Source organism: Triticum urartu, chromosome 2A (genome assembly GCF_056163025.1).
Source record: "Triticum urartu cultivar PI428250 chromosome 2A, HENAU_Tu73, whole genome shotgun sequence".
Lineage (NCBI taxonomy): Eukaryota > Viridiplantae > Streptophyta > Magnoliopsida > Poales > Poaceae > Triticum > Triticum urartu.
The window spans coordinates 208,402,179-208,425,650 of NC_141874.1; the positions used below are offsets into that span (position 1 = coordinate 208,402,179).

At 43.1% G+C, this 23,472-nt stretch overlaps 2 protein-coding genes across 2 annotated transcripts; both read right to left on the bottom strand.

The window, feature by feature from the left end:
* Positions 1-11,489: 11,489 nt before the first annotated feature.
* Positions 11,490-20,864, bottom strand: LOC125536782 (cysteine-rich receptor-like protein kinase 18). Its single transcript, XM_087543642.1, has 6 exons — positions 20,759-20,864; positions 19,100-19,284; positions 13,094-13,304; positions 12,744-12,981; positions 12,480-12,630; positions 11,490-12,008 (listed from the first exon to the last, which is right to left on the bottom strand). Exons 2-6 carry the CDS (start codon positions 19,226-19,228, stop codon positions 11,715-11,717), a joined length of 1,023 nt encoding a protein of 340 aa, XP_087399768.1. The 5' UTR covers positions 19,229-19,284; positions 20,759-20,864; the 3' UTR covers positions 11,490-11,714.
* Positions 20,736-22,843, bottom strand: LOC147984571 (putative cysteine-rich receptor-like protein kinase 9). The gene is made up of 2 exons (XM_087541163.1): positions 21,929-22,843; positions 20,736-20,866 (listed from the first exon to the last, which is right to left on the bottom strand). Exons 1-2 carry the CDS (start codon positions 22,785-22,787, stop codon positions 20,736-20,738), a joined length of 990 nt encoding a protein of 329 aa, XP_087397289.1. The 5' UTR covers positions 22,788-22,843.
* Between the last annotated feature and the right edge of the window lie 629 nt (positions 22,844-23,472).

The following is a 23,472-nucleotide window of genomic DNA, read 5'->3' on the forward strand; positions in this document are numbered from 1 at the left end:
CTATGCATAGGTTCATGGGCGGAACCCGCAAGTTGATCGCCAAAACATACATCAAGTGAATCAATAGAATACCCCATTGTCACCACGGGTATCCCACGCAAGACATACATCAAGTGTTCTCAAATCCTTAAAGACTCAATCCGATAAGATAACTTCAAAGGGAAAACTGAATCCATTACAAGAGAGTAGAGGGGGAGAAACATCATAAGATCCAACTATAATAGAAAAGCTCACGATACATCAAGATCGTACCACCTCAAGAACACGCGCGCGAGAGAGAGAGATCAAACACATAGTACTGGTACATACCCTCAGCCCCGAGGGAGAACTACTCCCTCCTCGTCATGGAGAGCACCGGGATGATGAAGATGGCCACTGGAGAGGGCTTCCCCCTTCGGCAGGGTGCCGGAATGGGTCTAGATTGGTTTTTGGTGGCTACGGAGGCTTCTGGCGGCGGAATTCCCGATCTATTATGCTCTCCAAAGTTTTTAGGGTATATGGATATATATAGGAGGAAGAAGTACGTCGGTGAATCTCCAGGATGTCCACGAGGCAGGGGGGCGCGCCCAGGGTGGGTGGGCGCGCCCCCCACTCTGGTGGGCAGCCCGGGACTCTTCTGGTCCATCTCCGATACTTCATGGACTTCTTCTGGTCCAAAAATAAATTCCGTGAAGTTTCAGGTCAATTGGACTCCGTTTGATTTTCCTTTTCTGCGATACTCTAAAACAAGGAAAAAATAGAAACTGGCACTGGGCTCTAGGTTAATAGGTTAGTCCCGAAAATCATATAAAATAGCATATAAATGCATATAAAACATCCAAAGTTGATAATATAATAGCATGGAACAATAAAAAATTATAGATACGTTGGAGACGTATCAGGCTGCAAAGTCCTTTGGTGATGATTTCATTGTGTACCTTGTGGATGACACATCCAGGACTATTTCAGAAGCCTATGCATCTCTTGATACTGACTACTGGAAGGAAGTTGTTCGTAGCGAGATGGATTCCATCTTAGCTAACGTAACCTGGGAGATCACTGACCGTCCTTATGGGTGCAAACCTGTAGAATGTAAGTGGGTGTTCAAGAAGAAGCTTAGACCTGATGGTACGATCAAAAAGTACAAGGCACGGCTTGTGGCTAAGGGTTATACCCAGAAAGAAGGTGAAGACTTCTTTGATACTTACTCACCCGTGGCTAGACTGACCACAATTCGGGTGCTACTATCACTGGCTGCCTCACATGGTCTTCTTGTTCATCAAATGAACGTTAAGACGGCTTTCCTCAATGGAGAGTTGAAGGAGGAAATTTACATGGATCAGCCAGATGGTTTTGTAGTACCTGGTCAGGAAGGAAAAATGTGCAAGTTATTAAAGTCTTTATATGGCCTTAAACAAGCTCCTAAGAAGTGGCATGAGAAGTTAGAAAAAACATTAACTGCTGCCGGCTTTGTAGTAAACCATGGTGACAAGTGTGTGTACTATCGCCATGGTGGAGGTGAAGAAATTATTCCTTGTCTGTATGTTGACGACATATTGGTCTTTGAAACCAAACTTGATTTAATCAAGGAGGTTAAGGATTTCTTATCTCACTGTTTTGAGATGAAGGATCTAGGAGTAGCTGATGTTATCTTAAACATCAAGCTGTTGAGAGATGAGAATGGTGGTGACGGTGTCCTGGACTAGGGGGTACTCACCACGTCGTCTCCCGATCTATTAGATTAGGCCGAGGACCCCCGTGGCCGTATACTCATGGGCCAGTTCGGACGGCTACCGCATACAAGTCAGATTCCACAAGACTTGGCGATCAAGACAAGGACTTCTCCCCACCGGCGTATTCGGCTAGGACTCTTGTTATCCTAGGCCTCCGGTGCATTATATAAACCGAGGCCAGGCTAGTCGATAGATATACAACATACAACAATCATACCATAGGCTAGCTTCTAGGGTTTAGCCTCCTTGATCTCGTGGTAGATCTACTCTTGTACTACCCATATCATCAATATTAATCAAGCAGGAGTAGGGTATTACCTCCATCGAGAGGGCCCGAACCTGGGTAAAAAACATCGTGTCCCTTGTCTCCTGTTACCATCCGGCCTAGACGCACAGTTCGGGACCCCCTACCCGAGATCCGCCGGTTTTGACACCGTCATTGGTGCTTTCATTGAGAGTTTCGTTGTGTGATCGACAAAAGGATCGATGGCTCGCCTGCAGATCAACTGCGACTTTGGCATCTTCGTTACCAGCTCGACTGGTCATCTTGGTTCGACCAAGAATTGCACCCCGTGTTCGTATCACCATGTTCGGACGAGGGCCTTCATCAAACATCAACTCCGATCTCTATCAAGATCACGGAGGAATCATCCATGGAGCTCGGGGGCTTAACGTCAACATTGCCCTCAAGCGATCGTGCTGTTTTTCTGGACAGCGAACTCGTATCTGCTACCACCACCTCCTCGAGTATCTCTTTGACGATCTCTTTGGTGGAATTGTGCGGAATTGAGTCTACAACAATTCTGGAAAATTTCGTTGAGTTCCGATGGAGGAATCTCTGGCAATCCACGATATATCGGAGCCCTGTCAAATCTGGACGGGAATTTGGATGCGTTTAGGGTGTGGTGTCCAGCTTTTAGCTCGGACGTCCTTTGGAAGATCCAACCGTTGACCGGCTGCGGAATTCCTGTATCTACCACCTCTCAAAATTTCAGCTCGATCCAACCGTCCAAACTCCGGAAACCTTCCGATTAGTCATCACTTTTCGGATCTGTTTTCTGTGCGAAAATGAATCCGACCCGATTTCATATTTTCTATGAACGGGATTTCGGACATCTCTTTTGAAGGAAGTTTTGTATGGGGTATTGTGTTTTGTTCCCGAACACATCCCACTAACTTTAAGATCTTTTGAACATGATTTTCAACATCATGCTGGTGTCAAACCAGTCCGGCAATATTACTCCACGGCTGCCAACTTGCGCTAAGACACGGCGTCACTTTGTTGAGCCGAGCTCAACTTCTTCGGATCATCATCTCGGCAAGCCGAACAAGAGTCCGGCATCGCGAAGGATAAATCATCACCAACATCGCCGCCCCACGGATTATACGGAGTGGGCATACCGGCATCGCCGCACGGTTGCTTCATCAAGCCGGCATCGACCACGTCACGACCTGCATCGACAGGGCCACACTATTGCTTCTTCAAGCTAGTGTCCATCCCGCCGACCTACTTTGACATCTCGGCTGGACCGGGGGCTTCGCCGTCTCTTCATCAACCTACTCCGGGCACTTCGGCGTCACTAGCCGACCAGCTCCGTCACGTTAGCTAGGCCGAGGACTTTGCCTCGGCGAGCCAACCTTTATCAGCATTGCCATGCCGTCGTTTTATCGCTCATCAGGCAATGGGTGTGCGGATCGAGTCCCAATTTTGGGAATCACCTTCCTTCGGATTGCTACAATAAATAAACTAGGTGCTATCAATCCCTAATATTTTTGCTTGTTTGGGTTCATTTTTCCCAAGGAATTATTACTCTGATTTGTCCATCATATGTACACAGGTCTATCAAATGGTAGCCGCATTCACAATAGTCGCATGGTGGTTCGGTCAATTTACGTACATAGTCCGGCTAACGCCGCATCCGGAGCTCGGACCGACCTGCAAATTCAGGCTTTGCCACGCCTTTACCGCATCACGCCGACGCCCTGCATCGACATTGACTTCGGCGCCAGGCCATATTTCTTTTATTACTCACTTTGCATAAATTATTTATTATGCAACGATTTTTTTAAATTATCATTATTACTACTATCTCCGGTTTGCACTATTTTTTGTGCACAGGAAAATGATCCGGGGATTTCGGCGTCACTCTGCCGGTCTGCATTGACCGTGCTATGTCATCACTTCGGCGTGTCGAGCTCTCCGCGCCGCCACCTCGGGACCGGCTTGAGGGATGGAACCTTGCCCCGCATCAAGCTCGGACCGCGTCATCAATACCGAACACATTAACCAGCTAAGTCGCTTTCATGCTCAAAGTTTTAATTTCTAACTTGTGTTAGGTTCGACCAAGCATTATACTTTTTGGAAAAAAGTTGCTTGTAAAAATTTCCTTGTCCAAACTTTATTTGTGACGCATAAATTCAAATACCCAATTCATTTGGGGGCTTCCTTCATGAAGCTTTTCCTCTTGCATATGATTATACTTGTACGGCTTCGTTCCTTGTTCGTGTATTACGCCACAATATGCACCATATTGACTTAAGCGATTTGCAAGCTGGGTTGCCTCGCTCCTGTGTTTACCCCTACGTTCCCGATTGTTCGGCTAGGGAGTAAAGGGAGCACCTCTGCGATTGTCACGATCGGGTCGCCCGAGCCGGACCTCAGACTGGGTGAAGCCGAAAGCTAGCGCTCTTATAGTTTTCAATGATGGTCGACACACAACAGAACTCATGAGTACAAAAAATCTATTGCACAAGTCTCATAATAACAATGAGCACCGAAGAAAGGTATCGGTTGGGGTACTATTTTCTTCGAAGATGCTTCTTACACTTCACGATAATATAGCATAAGTTCCCAGAGCGCGCTTTGTCTGTTGCAGCCTTATGGCCTGATTGCCTGGTTATTGGAAACACCATCGATATTCTCGACCGATGGAGTACATAACACTTTTCGGTCCTTTACCGAAGAGGGAGAAGCTGACGGTCGGTTAAGACGCGTTTAAAGTTCGGTTGAACATAGATATGATATAAGTACTTCGGTACATGCAATCATTCTTCTACCCAAGTCACTTGGGGGCTCTTAAAATTTCTATGAGCTATTTTATAGTAAATGTGTTTTCTTCTTGGTCGTTGCAAAGTCTTTTTCTATCGCTCCTTTTTCGACGTGAGTGTGTGGTCAATAGCCAGATAACCCATTTTCTCGCTAGCGACCGCTCGAGTTTAGTTCGCTAAACTGGTCTAAGGAGAAGCACTCCACCTTCGGGATAGGAGGCTGCAGCCGTAGGCTGACCCGCTTGAAGTCTTGAGATCGGATGTGTAATGTTAAAGCACGACAGAAGCACTCTTTTTTTTCTAGGACCAATTTTCGGATTGGCACCGAACACTTGATATTGTTCGGACGTCATGTTTTTACTGACGTTTCTTGGTTTTCCAAGATTTTTGGCACTTTTAAACTATTTGTGCTTTTCCAGCATCAGTCTCGCAGTGCAACGCCGGACACCTTTAGGGATTCGGCAAAAACATTCTCAGATATTGTTATATACGCATCGGTTTCGAATTGTGTCTTCGGTCAATAGTTGGGTTGCCCGGCTCCTGCACTTGCTTCCTACGTTCCGTTTTGTTCAGCTAGGCGTGCAAAGGGAGAACCACTGCAATTGTGCTTCCAGCTCACATGGTTAAGCACCTCAGTGGAGAAAGCCGAAAACTGACTGTCACAATAAGCGTAAACCGGTCAGCGATCCGATGACTGTGTTAAATAATGGGCCACTCATAACAATGGCCGAAGTGTTTACGGCTTGACCTCGACTGTCGCCGAACACTACCGGGGGCTATTAACTAGCCTCCCAAACTAAATCCTCGATATTTTGCTCTTACATAGGAGCTGAGGTTTCATGATCATGCTTAGTATGACAACCCAAAGAAAGGAACCGATAGCGGGACTATTTTCTTTGGAAGACATTTCTTGTGTTAAACAGTAATATAACATATCTCTCTGCGTACCTTTGTTTATACAACTGTGTGGCCAGATTGCCTTGTTTGTCGTAAATCTTTGCCCTCATAAAGGATTTATAAAGTAGGACAAACACTTCTCGGCTACTGGCTGAGGAGGTGGAAGCCGATGGTCGGTCAACAAAGTTTTGTACAATGCGGATCCGAGCATTAATGACATAAAGTACTTGGATACAGAGTCATTACACATAATTTGTGATTTTACTATGGATATCGATTCTTAATTCGGCCACCCGTGCCCGCATTAAGGCTCGGGGGCTATTGGGCTTCGGGCTTATTATTTACAAATATTAAAGGGGCACATCGATCCCCTGATCTGGTGTTGCCACCCGACCAGTGTCTCGGGGGCTACTGCATTGCTTGTCCAATGCAGAAAATTTTATGTGCAATATAGTTTCCGAGGAGATTTTGATCCTCAGGTTGGTCGGCCGCACCCAACCTGAGTCTCGAGGACTGAGCACGCCACTTTTAGTGTCCCGAGGTATTTTGCCGAGCTTGGACTTGATCCTCAGGCCGATTTTGCAAATCAACCCGAGTCTCAGCGGCTACTTGGATCAGCGGTCTTATGTCATCCTTCATGTGCATCTCGGGTTTTAGACCGGTACACACCTTGAGGGCTACTGGCTATATATCTCGGCAGAGAATAAATTGCACCAATAAAAAATATTGACAAAAAATCGGCCCATAGTCGGGGTGGTGCACCACCTCGGAAGCAGTCCGGCATAAAGCTCGGGCGCTAGTGGCTGCCTCCATAGAGGGCATTTCCGGCATTAAGCTCGGCTAAACTCCTTCAACTTTTTTGAACCAAGGTGATATGACACCTCGGATATAGTCCGGCATTGGAGCCTGGACACAGTCCGGCGTTGGAGCTCGGATATATTTCGGCGTTGGAGCTCGGATATACAGTCCGGCGTTGGAGCTCGGATACATAGTCCGGCGTTGGAGCTCGGATACATTCCGGCGCTAGAGCTGGGAAGCTGTCCGGTGTTGGTGCTCGGCTGCAAAAGATACCTCGAATGCAGTCTGGCGTTGGAGCTCGGACGCAAGAGGACCCTGCCTCCCGGGAACAACTTCAAACCCAAGGTGTGGCATAAAAATAAACAAGGCATTGATAAAGGCCGGAAACTTAAAGGGGCTCCTCGGATACCCGATGTGTAAACTCGTCGAATGCATTTCGGCGATCCTCAAGATCGAAGATAAAGAAGATTTGTTGAACCAGTTTTCAAGACCGGCAACCGAAGATGAAGAACAGTTCGGAAGAATCGAGGAGCGTCCCTAACTTGAAGACCGGTTCAGGGGGCTACTGACGGTGTCCTGGACTAGGGGGTACTCACCACGTCGTCTCCCGATCTATTAGATTGGGCCGAGGACCCCGTGGCCGTATACTCATGGGCCAGTTCGGACGGCTACCGCATACAAGGAAGATTCCACAAGACTTGGCGATCAAAACAAGGACTTCTCCCCACCAGCGTATTCGGCTAGGACTCTTGTTATCCTAGGCCTCCGGTGCATTATATAAACCGAGGCCAGGCTAGTCGATAGATATACAACATACAACAATCATACCATAGGCTAGCTTCTAGGGTTTAGCCTCCTTGATCTCGTGGTAGATCTACTCTTGTACTACCCATATCATCAATATTAATCAAGCGGGAGTAGGGTATTACCTCCATCGAGAGGGCCCGAACCTGGGTAAAAAACATCGTGTCCCTTGTCTCCTGTTACCATCCGGCCTAGACGCACAGTTCGGGACCCCCTACCCGAGATCCGCCGGTTTTGACACCGACAGGTGGGATCACACTGCTTCAGTCTCACTATGTGGAAAAGGTCTTGGGTCATTTTGGGTATAGCGACTGCACGCCTTCTCCAACTCCATATGATGCTAGTGTGTTGCTTCGAAAGAATCGACGAATTGCTAGAGATCAACTGAGGTATTCTCAGATTATTGCTCGCTTATGTATTTGGCGAGTGCCACGAGGCCTGACATCTCGTTTGCTGTGAGAAAGCTGAGTCGGTTTGTGTCAAAACCGGGAGATGATCATTGGCATGCGCTTGAGAGAGTTATGCGCTATTTGAAAGGCACCGCGAGCTATGGGATTCACTACACCGGGTATCCAAGGGTACTGGAGGGTTATAGTGACTCAAACTGGATATCTGATGCTGCTGAGATTAAGGCCACAAGTGGTTATGTTTTTACACTTGGTGGTGGCGCTGTTTCCTGAAAATCTTGCAAGCAGACCATCTTAACGAGGTCAACTATGGAAGCAGAACTCACAGCATTAGACACTGCCACTGTTGAAGCAGAGTGACTTTGTGAGATCTTGATGGACTTACCTATGGTTGAAAAACCAATACCCCCTATCCTGATGAACTGTGATAATCAAACTGTGATCATCAAGATAAACAGTTCTAAGGACAATATGAAGTCCTCAAGGCATGTGAAGAGGAGACTAAAATCTGTCAGAAAATTGAGGAACTCCGAAGTTATTACGTTGGATTATATCCAAACGTCGAAAATTTGGCAGATCCCTTCACGAAGGGTCTATCACGTGATGTGATAGATAATGCGTCAATGGAGATGGGTCTGAGACCCAGCGCATGAGTTATCCATAGTGGTAACCCACTTATGTGATCGGAGATCCCGTGAAGTAGAAGTGGGAGACAAGCTGTTGGTTAGCTGGGAGGAGAGTATCCCTATATTAACTATCCCACTCTGTGAAGATGCAATACTCTTCTGATCTACATGGCAGGTTGATACTTATCTTAATGTGTTCCAAGTGGCTTATTCGGGTAAGCAGAGATGTTGTCCTGCAGAACATCTTCTGAGGAATACACCTATATGAATTTGACTGTTAACGTCGTAGTATGTGAGAATTGGGTGTTCTCTAATAAATTCATGAAAAGGCCCTGGAGTACGACGTATATGCTCCACCCGCGGGGAAGCCTTGCGGCAACCCATTATCGGTCAAGAATTTGTGTGAAACTAATCTCGGAGAAAACTTGTAGTTCAAGGCATAGTCCACTATTCAAGTTGTGATCTAGTGTAGCATAAATCTCTAAGTGGAAGTTCAACTTCACAATCTTCACTAAGCACCGGTATATAAACAATGTTTTGGAACCAAATGGTGAGATGTGCCAATGAGACTTTGTGAGGGATTGTTGGAATTTTCTAGTGGGCATTTGGCCCAAAGCCCAACTAAAATTCTGAAATTCTCTTGGCCCATTCATGCACACATGTGAGTAGAGTGAGTGAGGCTAAAGTTTAGTCCCACCTCATAAGTTGAGAGAGAGTTGCACATCTTTATAAGGTGAGCTCTTCTACCACTTGTATGAGCATGAGAAGAGGAGACCTACACGCGCGCTCCTCCTCCTCGCTCGCCTCGCCACGCCACGCCTTGCCACGACGCGGCGCGGCACGACACGGCACGGGTTACGGGATTGAGCCGAGCCGAGGACAGAGCTATGCACGTTGTCTATATTTTTGCTGCTCGGGAAAAATTAATGAAACATTGATTAATAATTAACGGACGCATTAGTTACTGAACCGTTTCCAATTCTTTTGGATCGTGACGACTCGGACATGGGGTTTACTCCCACGACCTACCCGACCCGCACTATATAGTCAGGCAGACGTCTACCCTAGCCGCCGCCGCTTCGTATGGTTTCTCACCGCTGTTCCAGATCATTGCGCCTCCAAGAAATTCTTCTCCATCCCTCCTTTCGGCGTGCATCGGGAGAAGGGACAGCAGGCCTCCGGAACCCCGCCTCTCGTGATCCTGTACGGTAGAGGGGCGATCAGATTTTTGGGGAGCGCACTAGCGCGACTGCTGGCAGCGACGACTTCACGAACGATGACTTCTTCCCTGACCTCGGCAACCTCATCCTCGACGACATGGGCGACAACGTCAATGCCGGCGGTGCTGTTCCCGCTGCACCGTATGTGATTCTATCCTTCCTGTGTGAGATCGTGGTAGAATTCATATTTTTAGTATGTGCCCTAGATGTGATCTGCTCATCTACTATGCTAGTTCGCATGATTAGTTCAATCTCTGCTACTGTAGTCATGATTTATCTTTTGTTTATTTGGATTAAATCTCGTAGTAATTTGCTCATATTTCCAACAGATGACAGTTGTGTGAGGCATGCGGGGCCGGGGGAGAAATGGCCCTGCGACGCCAACACTTCCCTCTCTCGCTGGAGAGATGCTAGACACACGGAGTTACCACAGGGCGTTTATGGGGTGGTTAATAGTGATTGGTTGAAATTTGATTAAGTGAGGCGGGGCCCCCAGTGAAAATCAGGGGGGCCAATTAGAGAAGAGCAAGCAGCAGGGTCCGTGAAAGTCCGTCGTGGGAGCCCCGTGTGTGTAGTATTATCGCTCTCGCTGCCTCCGTCGCCGGTCCCTCCAGGCGACGTTCTAAGGCTTGCAGGACGAAGCCGAGGACGGGACGCCGATGGACGATGCGGACGCAGCCTCTGTCACGGTGGTCTGGGACGGGCTGTACGTCATCTAGGACGGCAGATCAAGACCGGCAGCGAGGATGGAGAGCAAGGGTGGCGGACGGCGAGGGCTTGGACGAGGCAAAGGTTGAAGGGGGCGGGAGGAGGAGAAAGGGTTTGGTGGATTTGCTACAATTTGTGGTGGGGTAGGCCCGTCATGTCTGACGTGGTGGATGCGCCCAAGCGCGCACATGCCTCCCTACATCCGTCTCATATTTAGGATGGATATGAGGGGTGCCGATCAGCCCGGGCATTTGAGACCCGTTTGAAGCACCCGTCTGGATTGCTTTTTTTGACCGGTCAGTGACTGAGCCGTCCGCCCGGGAGTTTGAGGTGGGTTTGGGGCGCCCCGCTATAGACACTCTAACAAATTGGAAACCCTCAATCTCGAAACTCGATGACCCTCGAAACCGTAACGAAGTACACGATGGAGGGTGAGTGGGATGGAAATGTGGGGGTTGGTATACGCGCGAGAAGAAGAGCCACTCGAGGAGACAGTAGCACCCAACGCCTGTGAAGAGGAGGGACGACGCTGGCACGCGCTTAAGCAAGCACCGCCAGCTTCCGCTAGATCTCCTCCATCTGCTTCGACACCATGGAAAGGGAATCTCTGGCTCGCGGCGGCCGGCCTACTTCGGAGGCTGGTGGTTTGTTTGGTCTGGTGGGATCGAGCCACCGGAGAATGTTTCTCTGGGAAATGATTCCCCTCAACAAACGGGGCTCGGCCGCATCGGTTGCTCGAATGTGCTAGTGCTGCTGCGACACGGCGGCGTTTCTGAAACATAATATGTGTTACAAAAATTACGCATATTTGCAATATGATCTTTATTGCAAAAAAAATCTTCAACATGACATTTATTGCAAGGTTTCATCAACACAACATCTATTGGAAAGATTCCACAACATGAACTCTGTTGCAATCATGGAGGGCGATGCTCGACCGCTCGATCAGGCCGCCGACGTCTTTCAACCCGGCTGATCTTTTAAAAAGATAAACCCACCAACACGTAGCACACCCCTGTAATATTATATATGAAGTCTCTGTTAAAAAGGAATACCAAATCTGTTAAAACTATTTTCTTATTTGTTATGCTAAGCTGCCATGTTTATATAACCAAAATTACCTTCACTAATGAATGGCTATGATTGAATTCTTCTCTTACCCTGTGAGAGGCAAGTGAGACGGGGCATGGTAAAAGAGTTGTCTTTGAACTTTGAACCTGAACTTGGAGATTCGATTTGATTTGCTCAACCTTCAAACCAGTGTTAGAAGTAGTTGTACCAATATCTTAACCACGGGATCAGCGTGACAAGCAAATTAGAAGAAAGATCCAGCTTATCATCACTCAAATGATTGTGTACCTCATCAGGATGTTTTGCAAACTGATTTGAGTTTTTATAACGTCCATAGTGCTAAATATAAGTAGATATAAAGCCACAAAAATATATATTATAAGTGGATACAAAGGGCTAAAAGTACAAGTAATACAAGTTCAACTATCTACCATCCGGTGGTGAACCAGTAAGGTGGTTTACACTGTATTGTTCCTCTAACTTTGGATCTTCTCCTTTGTTCCTAAAGTAAGCAGGCTTCTTTGGGTCAGGCAAGCTTGTGCTCTCATTCATGAGCAACGAGATAGCATCCGAGATTGTAGGGCGATCGACTGCGTCGTCTTGTACGCACATTAACCCGACATTAATGAATCTCATAATCTCCATATTTGGATGCTTAACATCTAAGCAAGGGTCAATGAGCTCACACCAATTTTCTCTTGTCCATAATAGCCAAACCTGAAAACGTACGGGTGACGGTAACACTCTAGAGTGTTAGCCGGAGTGGAAACAATATTCGCACACTGATATGACGGAGATACAAAAACATATAATTATTTAATCGGTTTGTTAATTATCTCTACTACTTACATAAAGACTGTAAGGTTTTGTGTTGCACTTTTTTTTCCTACCACTCCTTTGTCCAACCTTCTCCTATGATAATCATTCACCTTAATTTACTTACCTACTGAATCAATTCCACTTTAATTTAATTGCTAAACTTCTCAACAAAATATAAGGTAAATCACAACATGATTTGATAAAAAATTATTTACACAATCACATTAATATGAGAAGGTAAATCATAAACTATCGTATTAGAATATTTATACCCCGTTGCAACGCACGTGCATTGTCCTAGTTTTGAGAAAAATACATCACTGAATGATGACAAGTATATATATCAAACGAGACGACCATGTTACTCACATATCCAAGAAGATTGCCGCTGTTCCCAGTTTGGTGGAATCCATTGTTTCTTTTACCAGAGATGATCTCCAATAGCAACACTCCAAAGCTGAATACATCCGACTTGATTGAGAATTGTCCCTCCGAGGCATACTCAGGAGCCATATAACCACTAGATGGAGAAAATGGCTTCGAGTTAGCGAAGTCTACTTAGGTAAAGTAATCAATGATGTTCATTAATTGTTACGACTAAGTTTTGAATTTGAGATATCTCTATGATCTTACTGTGTTCCCACAACTCTGCTTGTATTAGCATGGCTTTCATTCGATCCAAATATTCGGGCAAGGCCAAAATCTGATATCCTCGGATTCATATTTTCATCCAATAGAATGTTGCTCGCTTTCAAGTCCCTATGTATTACCCTCAAACGTGAGTGTTTGTGGAGGTAGAGTAATCCTTGAGCCACCCCTTCAATTATATGGCGCCTCCTGTTCCAGTTTAACAATGCTCCTCTTGTCGTATCTACACACATATATATATATGACAAAAAAATCCTTTCAGAAGGAGTAGTACCTAAAGGTAGAGTGAGATGGAAACTACTTAAATGGATATTAATATTATGGATATAACTTGCCAAATATGAAGAAGTCTAAGCTTTTATTGGACATGTATTCATATATCAGAATCTTCTCTTCTCCTTCAATGCAGTACCCCAAGAGTCTCACCAAGTTGGTGTGTTGAAGCTTCGCAATAAGATGAATCTCAGTCTTAAACTCATTTAGTCCTTGCCCTGAATGTTGAGCTAGTCTTTTGACCGCTATCTCAAGTCCATTTGGTAGTTGTCCCTGCATAGTTCCATGGGTTCAAGAATAAAAGGGCATAAGCTTATGTTGTCAACTCATTTTCTTACCACACACGCTTGATATTTATCTATAACTAACTAGGGATGCAATTAAATCGGTTTTGTCAGTCCGACAATTAACTCGCTCCCTCGGTTTTACTATATATTATTGTTTGTTCTAAACTACTTGATATTTCATTTAAAAAATTACATTGCTCATTGAGGAAATCAAGAATGTAGTTATTATGTTGTTTTGGTACTAAGACAAATAATACGAACATGGTTAAATAATTACGATACATTATTTCATATCATATTCATGGTTGTGTCATTTTTTGTTTATGATTTTAGTGTTTGTTAAGTACTATTCCTTGTGTTATTGATCAGGGCAACAATCACCTTCACGGGTTCTTTATTTGTAACAAGTTGATATTTTTCTAGAAAGTAAGTTAACTTTAGTCGTCCATTGATAATGGGTAACTATCCTTATAAGTACTATGTTTCTAGAAAGTTATGGGTTTAAAAGGGTGTTACATCTTGGTCGTCATTAATGAAAAAATGTTAGCCCTATGGCAATCTACTTAAAATAACTTATGGGCTATTTTTAAATAAGGAAGATTCAAATATAATATACATGTCGAATATATTAATGATTAAATACTCTCATATACTTGTTGAAAGTCGAACTTTCACTATGCCATTGAGATTATGCTGGTTGGATTGTATTTTTTCTATTTTGTGCTTTTATACTTAAGGTGAGTAAAATATTGCTTGTTTCTTTATTTAAGCTTTGTTTGGTTGTTTTTTATTTTCATTTCTAATTCGTATGGCAATATTAGTAAATGATCTATTGTATGATTTCCTCTTTAGGCCTCATATCTAACATTGATCCTTCCATAATACGAAATCAAATTCATTAATTATCTTATTGACTGGTAAGGTGTAGTCTCTTATTCCCGCAAAAAAGTGTGTAGTATATTACTTTTCATGGAAATAGAAATATCAACTAATGTATTTTTCTAAATGCATGGTTTAAAGTATTCTACCGTTATTCCTAAGTTGGAATAAAAAGAAACATTTCAAGCTCATTCTCTTCTAATCTGGAAAAAGTTTTTTCAAAATGTATGTCAGGTTGAGGTGAACCACGTCAGAAATCTTAAATGGATTACACTAATATCAAGTTGACACCAAGTACACTTGGCCTCCAGAACACACGACATGAAGATCCATCAGGAAGGATTTCTTTGGGTAGCGATATAAGACCAAGTACATAGATCCATAGTCACGAGGAAGTCGTGTAAAGTCAAAACATAAGTTGGAACCTCAAAGGGCGTATAAGCTCATAATTGTGTGATCCTGCCTCGAGGTTCCCCTAATGCATTTATATAGATCGAGTTGTGGTGGGGTTCATATGGTTGCGTTGGTTGTACAAGAGAAAAAGTTCATGCTAAATTGCTACCCAACTAGTATGTCGATGTTGGAAATATGCCCCAGAGGCAATAATACTTGTACTATTATATTTTCCTATTCATAGTTAAGAGTTTGTATTTCATGTTATAACTGCTATGATCCTGGAATATGCGATTCAATGGAAAACTCATATACATGTGTGGAATGATAAACGGCAAACAATAGGTTCCCGGTCTCGCCACTAAGACTGGTTCAAGTGTTGTTGGTGATCATGTTTTTCGGATCTTAGTATATCGTTAAGTGTAACGATAGTCCTAAAATAACATTGAGGGTATGACGTTAGAAGAACGATCATATTGAATCAACCCAATACTTGTCTATTATATTTTGTGATTATATCGTCTAAAATCATTTGTTATAACATGGAGTTTTAGCATGTGTTTTAGTACCTTAGACCATGCGAGTGTCTCGGTCACTTCCTACCAGACGGTGGGCTTCGGTGTTGCTCAAACATCATCTGTAACAAGGTGATCATAAGGACAACTTTTAGGCTCACCGGAAAGTTTGACAAGTGACCAGATAGCTCGAAAGTGGGATTTGCTCCTCCGACAATGGAGATATATTCTTAGGGCCCTCTTGATGTGACGGCATCCATCATCGTCTGGCCAGACACAGATGACTATGTCACGGGGATGCCAGAACACGTCAAAGAAGAACAAAACCGGTAAAGGAAGCAACGGTATAGTGTGCATGGTGATGACTCAGGAGGATACTGATGCACACCAGGTTTTGTAAAGTATCACGGAGCAAATGTAACATCAAATGATAACCAAAGGTTCACTTGAATATCATTCGTGTAATCATAGGGACCGATATGGATGTCCACGGTTCCGCTATCGGTCATTGAACGAAGGGGTTTCGTTCATTTCTATGGTTCACCGAACCTATGGGGTCACAACCTTAAGGTAATCACGGTCTGCTGAGTGTTAATGGGATGGGAGTGATGAGAATATATTTGTGGAATTGTTTCATTAATGTTCAAAATAGTTTCGAAAGGTTCTGGAAGCGTTTCGGGGTCACCGGAAGGGTTTTGATGGATATAGGGTAGTGCTGCGTATTACCAACACACACACACACACACATATAGGTGGAAAATGTTTTCGGGGATGTTAAATTGTATATATAATGCTCTGAAAATGTTTAGAATAAATATAATTAAATATAATTTAATATCAATGAGCCTAATAAGGCCAAGAGGTGGAAGGAAACTTGGGCCCAAAAGGCCCAAGTGGGAAAGTGCCTCTAGTTGGACGCCCCAAGGAGGGTTTCCCTCCTTCGTGGCAGCCCTCACTCTCCCCTCTAACCTTATATATAGTGGAGGTTTGGTGTCCAATTGAAATATACAAGTTTTGGAGCCTCCTCTAGTTGATCTAGTTCTAGTTCTTGTTGGTCCTAGTTAACTAATTAGAGCTAGCCCTAGCCACCTCTAATCCTCATAGTTAGAAGTTATGTGTGGTTCTAATCTCCTTTCTCTAATTCTGCGGCGATGATTAGCTCTAGACTGTGAAGCGCTGCCAGATCGTGAAGACCATATGCTTGCAATCATGTATAGAGGTTGTGCTTTCAGTCTTCCGTTCGAGGGATCATTCGAGGGCGGTTCGCGGGATCATCATCGATGTTTGAGACACTCCAAGTACGATATACATCGACTCATCTACTTCCGCTGCAATCCCGAAGTTGATAACTATCGTTGATCCAAACCCGTTATGCATCTTCATATAGTTCTTGGGTGATTGTGGGGTGATTTTTTTCGTTTTCTACTACATTTCCCAACAGTCGATTCCCACATATCCCTCAAGGATTCCTTATTATCTCTAGGAAAAGAAGACCCCCCAGTTAGGTGGTGTTCTTGAGTTGGTTCCTGGCTTGTATTCCTTTCATCCCGTAAGGGTCCTTCTAATTGGATTCCCCTAGCACTCAGTTTATTAGGTGATTTTACTTATCGTGGACAAGCTAGTCAAGCACAAGGTCAAGTGCTAGTCAAGAAATCAATGATGTAGACAACCAAATTTGTTACAAAACAAGGGAAATGATACCCAAATGTTTATGATGAAGTGATTAATGACGTACATCAATAATATCAAGTATTCACCATCGCCGCTGATACCGTAGTGAAAAAAGTTATCAAATAGAAAATCCTCTAGGAAGGGAACTATGTGGAAATTAAGATTGCAGTTGTTGCCTCGCTGGGCCTAACTGTTGAAGGCTAAATCTTGTACTTTTTTATCTAGATAAAACTCCAAGGAAATTCTGAGGAATGCTTGAATGAGGAAACGTCACATAATCACCGTTGTTGCCAGGTACAAGCAACGATGTTTAGACCTAGAGTTTTCACCCAAGAGATTGAGACCAGTATTAAAGGGCACCATGTAGTATCTAATCCAACCAACTATTGATGAATCTACATCTTTCATGAAAAGTGGATTATTTGTGCCCATGAACTTTCCATTCTTTTTAGTATGTGCACACACCTCACATGTAAATATACCTCCCCCCTACAAAGAAATATTGATTGATGGAGTCAATAGATGAAGATCTTCGTTTACCAATGGTTGCTTGACCTTTTATTCCATGAAATTAAGATATGGTTTAGAGTGCCATTCTAGTCCAATGATTGGGTGCTTGGCATAGAGTGAGTGGAGCCTAATAGGAATGTTGAATGCTCCCTCAGTGAAGGAGCTCTATTAGAGAAAACTGGGACTAGAAAGAGGGAATACCATTCAGGCCATGTAAGGCCAATACTGAGATTCCTCGATCTAGAACAAACTCCCAACATGTAAGAATCTTCCTTGAAAACAAAAACGAAGTTATCATGTTATTTCTCCCCCACTTGCCAAGCCAATGTTCACATGCCTCCATGGCCTGACAACACCAAAAGTGAACCAAACGTCCATTTTGTCAACTTTATGCTATGAACCTCAAAAAATCAAACTCCACTAGGAGTTGTTAAAGTCTAAGTCATCTGTCCAGCTAATAAAAAAATTAGTTAGCACCCCTATCATAAAAAAGTTGATTATGGGGAAAAAGTCGCCATTGGGAAAGCTAATTAAGTATGAGGGCAGGTAAGCACCGACCATGGAATCAAGGTCCGGGTACTCTGACGCAAGCTTCCATGTCATAGACACCCAAGAGACACCACTCATATATATAATACTAACCTTTTGAATAATCAACAAGCGTTCTATGGTTCCTCATTCAAACCTAACGATAGAGGAAAATGAGCTTTTAGATGAGTAGCCACTATGAGGCGACACTAGCTCACCATGGAAAATCCATGACTAGACTTGAGGACAACAATTTCCCATGTCTTTGATACTGTCGAATGGCGGGTCATCACTAATGCCACCCATGTGTGAGACACTCTTGTTTCTCATTTACCGCCACCACCATAAGCAAAGGATGACACCTTCCTCTCAAACCTCTGCAAAAGACGAAGCCCCACCACTACCAATGACACCGAGAGGACACATGTTGGAAGCAAGGTTCAAAATATCGTATATCGGGTTCGTATTGGTTTGGCTTCAACATATTGGATGTCGGATATCGGGTGATATCGGATGATATGTAGATATGTCGGAGGAAATATATCTATATGTTTCCCAATATTCTTGTTCAAAAATGTCTTTTTTGTAAGAAAAAATGTATGGTGTCAACGCTCTAGCATAACAAATTTAAATTTTGAGTTTATGAGTTGTTAATTAATAAACTATTTAAGATAGAATCACAAAATCCTCACTTTAAGATTAAGAACAATATGTTATATATATGTTCTATGAAACGTTACGCATGACTTTGGAAATATGATGAAGTTGTAAATACATAATATTTTTTTCACCGCTTCTGATTAATAATTGTATTCAACAACATACTGGTCTATATCAGTGGGCATATCGGGTCAGATATCAGTCACATCGGTCAATATTTCGGTCTATATCGAATGTTATGCTTGAAAAATGATATTTACAAAATAATGTGTTATGTTTATATTGATAGAGCACCAAAACTGATATATGGGCCTATATATCGGTCATATCGGCCTAGATTTAAAAGCTTGGTCAGAAGAGGGACGACGTGGGGGGCGTGGTCAACACTTGCTTGTGTCTCCTAGAGGGGATACATGGGGTCAACTAGCTAAACAAAATTAGCCATAGGATGTTGTTAATACCCTTGCCCTATAGCATCTTAATTCTAATTCACATATTATTAAATTTTCATTTCGCTTTGTTTTCTTACTTATACAATTGATCTTTTTTCATGCAATATGTGGCTTAACTACTTGTCTTAACTCTTAAATTTACCAAAGCAAAAGATATCTAGGGAATAGTTCACCTTGTAGACACGACCAAAACCACCCTCGCCAAGTTTATTTCCTTCCGAGAAGTTGTTTGTGGCATCTATAACCTGAGAAAACTCAAACATCGAGAGCTCAGAGCGACCCTCTTCCATCCTCCAAAGCATTATAGCTTCCTCTGTGCTAGGCGGGAAAACTTCTTGCGATTGTGATCTTAGGATTCCTAGCCATGCATAAGTAACAATATTCAAGAGATGCTTAATTCAATGAAGAAGAGACAACATAAGATAGCTTCACGTAAGTTATTATAAAAACAAGTACTTAAACTTAGCAGTAGAGTTTCTCTGATATACAAAATCGGCATATTGAGTCTTTAAACTTATAGTGACGTGTTACTTAGCGTCATGTAGGCACAAGTTTGGCCATTTGAGATGATGTAGCTCTATAACAAACATTGTCGACAGTGCGAAATGGATATGTGTCGTAATGATGTCTAGCTAATTTAATTATCTTCCTCCTACAACTATTTTAAAGGTATCCAACTCTATGCCATATGTGTATAGTTAGCAATTGAATAGATGGAGAAGACAAAATATATAGTTGGACAAAGTTCCACATAATTTAAACATGATCCAGGTATTATTGACAATTAAATTAAAAGAATAAAACCCCAAACCATTATTGACATACTTTGATTAAACCAAAATTATTTAAATGTAATAATTTTAGGTCTTGTTGGTTTTATTTGACAAAACAATTAATTGTTTTAGTAGCCTCTAGAATCACCAAAGTTCCAAAGATTTCTGCTAAAATTTGAGTAAAAATTGGAAACTTTATACCACATGAAAGTGGTTGTTGGTTTGGATATGCATGAGGGGAAGACTGGTTAACTCTGGAATACCACTGAAGGATACACGTTCAAGGTAATTTATGAACATTTAGTGGCATACAAGCATTTAAGTGTAAAAACTCTTTGGTACTATGTCCAAACCATCAAAATGATTGGATGGTACATATATACCGAGTTTCACTAATCCACAACATGAATGTTCTTTCACCCTATTAGTCAAAGGGAGATGTAAAATACTATTACTTAAAAGAGACAATTGACTTGAATCAAGTGATCTGAAGTCCGAGAAAAACAATTTCAAGTTAAAGGATATACATAGTGGGATTTCAAATGGGATGGAACTATTTAGTTTCCTGATATTTTCTTAATTCGCATTCATAATTATCCTTTATATTGACATCCTACTACCCTCATTCTTATTCCAATCTATGCATAGAATTAATCTAAAACATGCATTCCAAAAATAATTTGAGGAATATATTATTATCAGACTAACCATGCTTCCATCCCACTTATCTATTGGAATAAACTAATATATCTCACGGAATAGGAGATAGACTAACCCAGTACAAAACTGTAAAATTTAGAAATAATTACCATGAAGAAACCATGACTTTAATAAAGAACAGACTTGAAATTGTGGCAACTCAATTTTTCCCAATATTTGGAATGCGCCTTCAAACGAGATTGTGATTTACAAAAAGCCAAACATGTGAAAAATCGATAACAATGGTTCATCATTTATATTAGGTGCTAATCAAACCTTAGAAGAATTTAGGGGCACACATGATATGTTGTTTATATGAAATAAATATTCAGAACTACTATAGACCAAGGAATTCCTTACTCTTATGCAGACGTCTTGATTGAGTCCAAATAATGGCAAGAAGGATGCAGCATAATAGAAGTACAAGAGACACACTAACTGCAACTAACCATATCTTATTCTTGATACCTACATAGAAACAATAGATATCAATGCACAATTGAATACATTTAGGCATATCACCAATTTGTAAACATCACACCACAAGTTTCAGCTAAAGGTTTGATACAGTTCTAACACCATTGCCCCTAATATTGGAGGTTCGAGAACTAATTGGTTTAGGAGAGGACGGGGTAGATGAAAGGGTACGGTGGGTACTGGAAAGGAATTTTTTTGATATGTTTAAGGTGAGCCTGTCATATGCATAGAACGAATGGTGAATATATTACACTCCCCCTAGTTATAGGTTTCGGGGGGGGGGGGGGGGTGGGTCCCTAAATTGTACTTGACAAGATATTTTGAGTTTTAAAGCCTAATTAACCCATAATGTTTCGGGCAAAGTCAGGATAACACCCTCTAGTATAAACAAGCTAAACCACATTCTTACATGTGTGAAACCATTCAAATGACACTCAAGATCCGTAAAAGACAATTTGTATAGTGCCATTGCATATGTGATCAAACATTGCTTGCTCATAGTTCTTACAAAACGAATACTTTATTTGATCTTCCAAGTTAGTCATGTCAGTTGTAGATAACCCGAAATTCACAAAAAAATATATGACCCAAAATTTTAGGTATAGCATATATTTCATATTTTCTTCCGAAAGATCAAGTATGATTTTTTTATTAGTTATGTTTGAGCCATCTTATGTTGGCTAGTTTCAAGTTGGCTATTTGCATCGACGATGGCCGCAAGTGAGTTCGTTGTGGCCGTGTGGACTTGATAATAAATCCCTGGTTTTTTAATAAAAAAGAAGGGAAAATTCAGTTTACAATTTTTGTTGTTGTACATAGTCAGTGTTCAACTAATTCTATCCTCTTCTAAAAAAAATTAATTTTATCCCCGCCTTGCAAAAAAAAAACTAATTCTATCCGGGCAAAAAGAAAATCTAGGCAAAATTTTCAGCATGGCATAGAAGAAGGTAGCGGTGACACCACTAGTTCATGTACGAACTTTCTGAATATGAATATGACTCTGTCGTGTAACTCCATAGTCAAAGGTGCTTATATATGTATATATATATATACCTCCTTTGCTTGGCGCAGGTGATGGCGCCGGAGTTCCTTCAATACGAACCATGGCCTCGCCGATATAGAACGGGTACACCTCGAATCGTACGTTGCATCTCACCCCAGCCACCCTCTGTCCCTGTGCGCCAGGCACCCTCGTAAGGGCCATTTCGTCCATCACAAACCGGAGGCAATTTTTGCATCCGCCATACGTCAGGTCTGGCGTGCACTGCGCCAGGCTGTAAATCTTTGTTTGCGGATCGCTCCCATCGAACAGGGCCTCGCCGGTGGCTACCTTCTTTTGAGGGGCATCGCTCGCCGCCGCCGCCGCATCGCTCGCCGCCGCCGCATGCTCTGCAGTCTTGTTCATCAGCGTGTCCACGAGCACGTCGAAGCTGCTGGCCACTGCCGCAGGATTCACCGTGTTCGTGTTGTTGAGGACGACCTCCGGCTCGTTATACCAGGGCCAGGACGAGAAGGAGAGGAAATCCTGGTCGGAGAAGCGCACGGTGCAGCCGTCGTAGAAGAGTGTGGCGTCCTTGTCATCCGGGCAGAGCGTCGACGCCTCTACTGATGCGGAGGACAGGCACTCGTAGCAGGTGACGTTGTCCGGGGTGTCCCCGCGGCAGATGCCAAGGCCGTAAACCCTATCTGGGTCAGTGCCCTCCGTTTTTGTTGCGAAGCCGTTGCCGCCAATGAAGGTGGCCTCCTTGAAGAGGTATGTGGTGACACTTTGGACATTCTGTTGGTAGGTGCTATTGGCTTTGTACTTGCCGGTTTTGCCGCAGACAGTGGCGTATGTGTCACCAGTGGCCATGGGTGGCCGTAAGCTGGAGATGACGAGGAGGACGGTGAAGCACCATTGTAAAGGTTCCATGGTACTTGAGCGAGCTTAGGTGCGGATTAGCTAGAGCTCTCGGTGCGCTTCCCAAACTGTTTCGTAGGCTGGTAGATATAGCTGTTAAGTTGAGCGTGAAGCATTGCATTATGCCCTTGTACGTAGTGCCGCTGTCCCAATCAACCTGTGCAGAATGTTATTTTATGACCTAACTTTCCAGAGAGACCCGTGTCCCGCCGATCACGGCTAATTTTGTGGCCCGTCGTGTACGCCTGGGCTGGCGAAAGCATATGCATGGCTGATGGCTCGCGACCGATCGGCACGTTAGCATGCATGGATGACTTGGACTTTGGAAGCAGCCAGCAGAGTCTAGGTCGGATTTCGGGCCAGTGAACAAACTTTGAACAACGAGCGGATATAAACCCAGTCGCACAAGACAGTTGTCCAAGACTGAGATTGTCACATCCCCATTTTCCAAATACCGCATGCGTCCTCGGGCATGGTACATCTTTTTTTTCTATATATATCACCGGTCATAGTACATCTTATATTTAAATGGTTGCTTGGATGCCGAGAATTAGAGGTGAGCTTTCCGAAAACCCGTCGTTAGAGGATGTTTAGACAAACTAGTTTTGGTTAGGTTTTTTTTTCTTTTTACGAGAAAACGTTCATTCTATTCATCAATTATCAAGAAAGTAAAAAAAACACCAGAAGTAAAAATTAC

Coding starts and splice junctions, on each gene's coding strand:
- LOC125536782 (XM_087543642.1), bottom strand. CDS start 19,228: ATGCTTTGGAGGATGGAAGAGGGTCGCTCTGAGCTCTCGATGTTTGAG. Junction 12,982..13,093: donor CTTAGACTTCTTCATATTTG/GCAAGTTATATC, acceptor ATATGTGTGTAG/ATACGACAAGAGGAGCATTG. Junction 12,009..12,479: donor GCGGCAATCTTCTTGGATAT/GTGAGTAACATG, acceptor GTACGTTTTCAG/GTTTGGCTATTATGGACAAG.
- LOC147984571 (XM_087541163.1), bottom strand. CDS start 22,787: ATGGAACCTTTACAATGGTGCTTCACCGTCCTCCTCGTCATCTCCAGC. Junction 20,867..21,928: donor ACCTGCGCCAAGCAAAGGAG/GTATATATATAT, acceptor GTTTCTATGTAG/GTATCAAGAATAAGATATGG.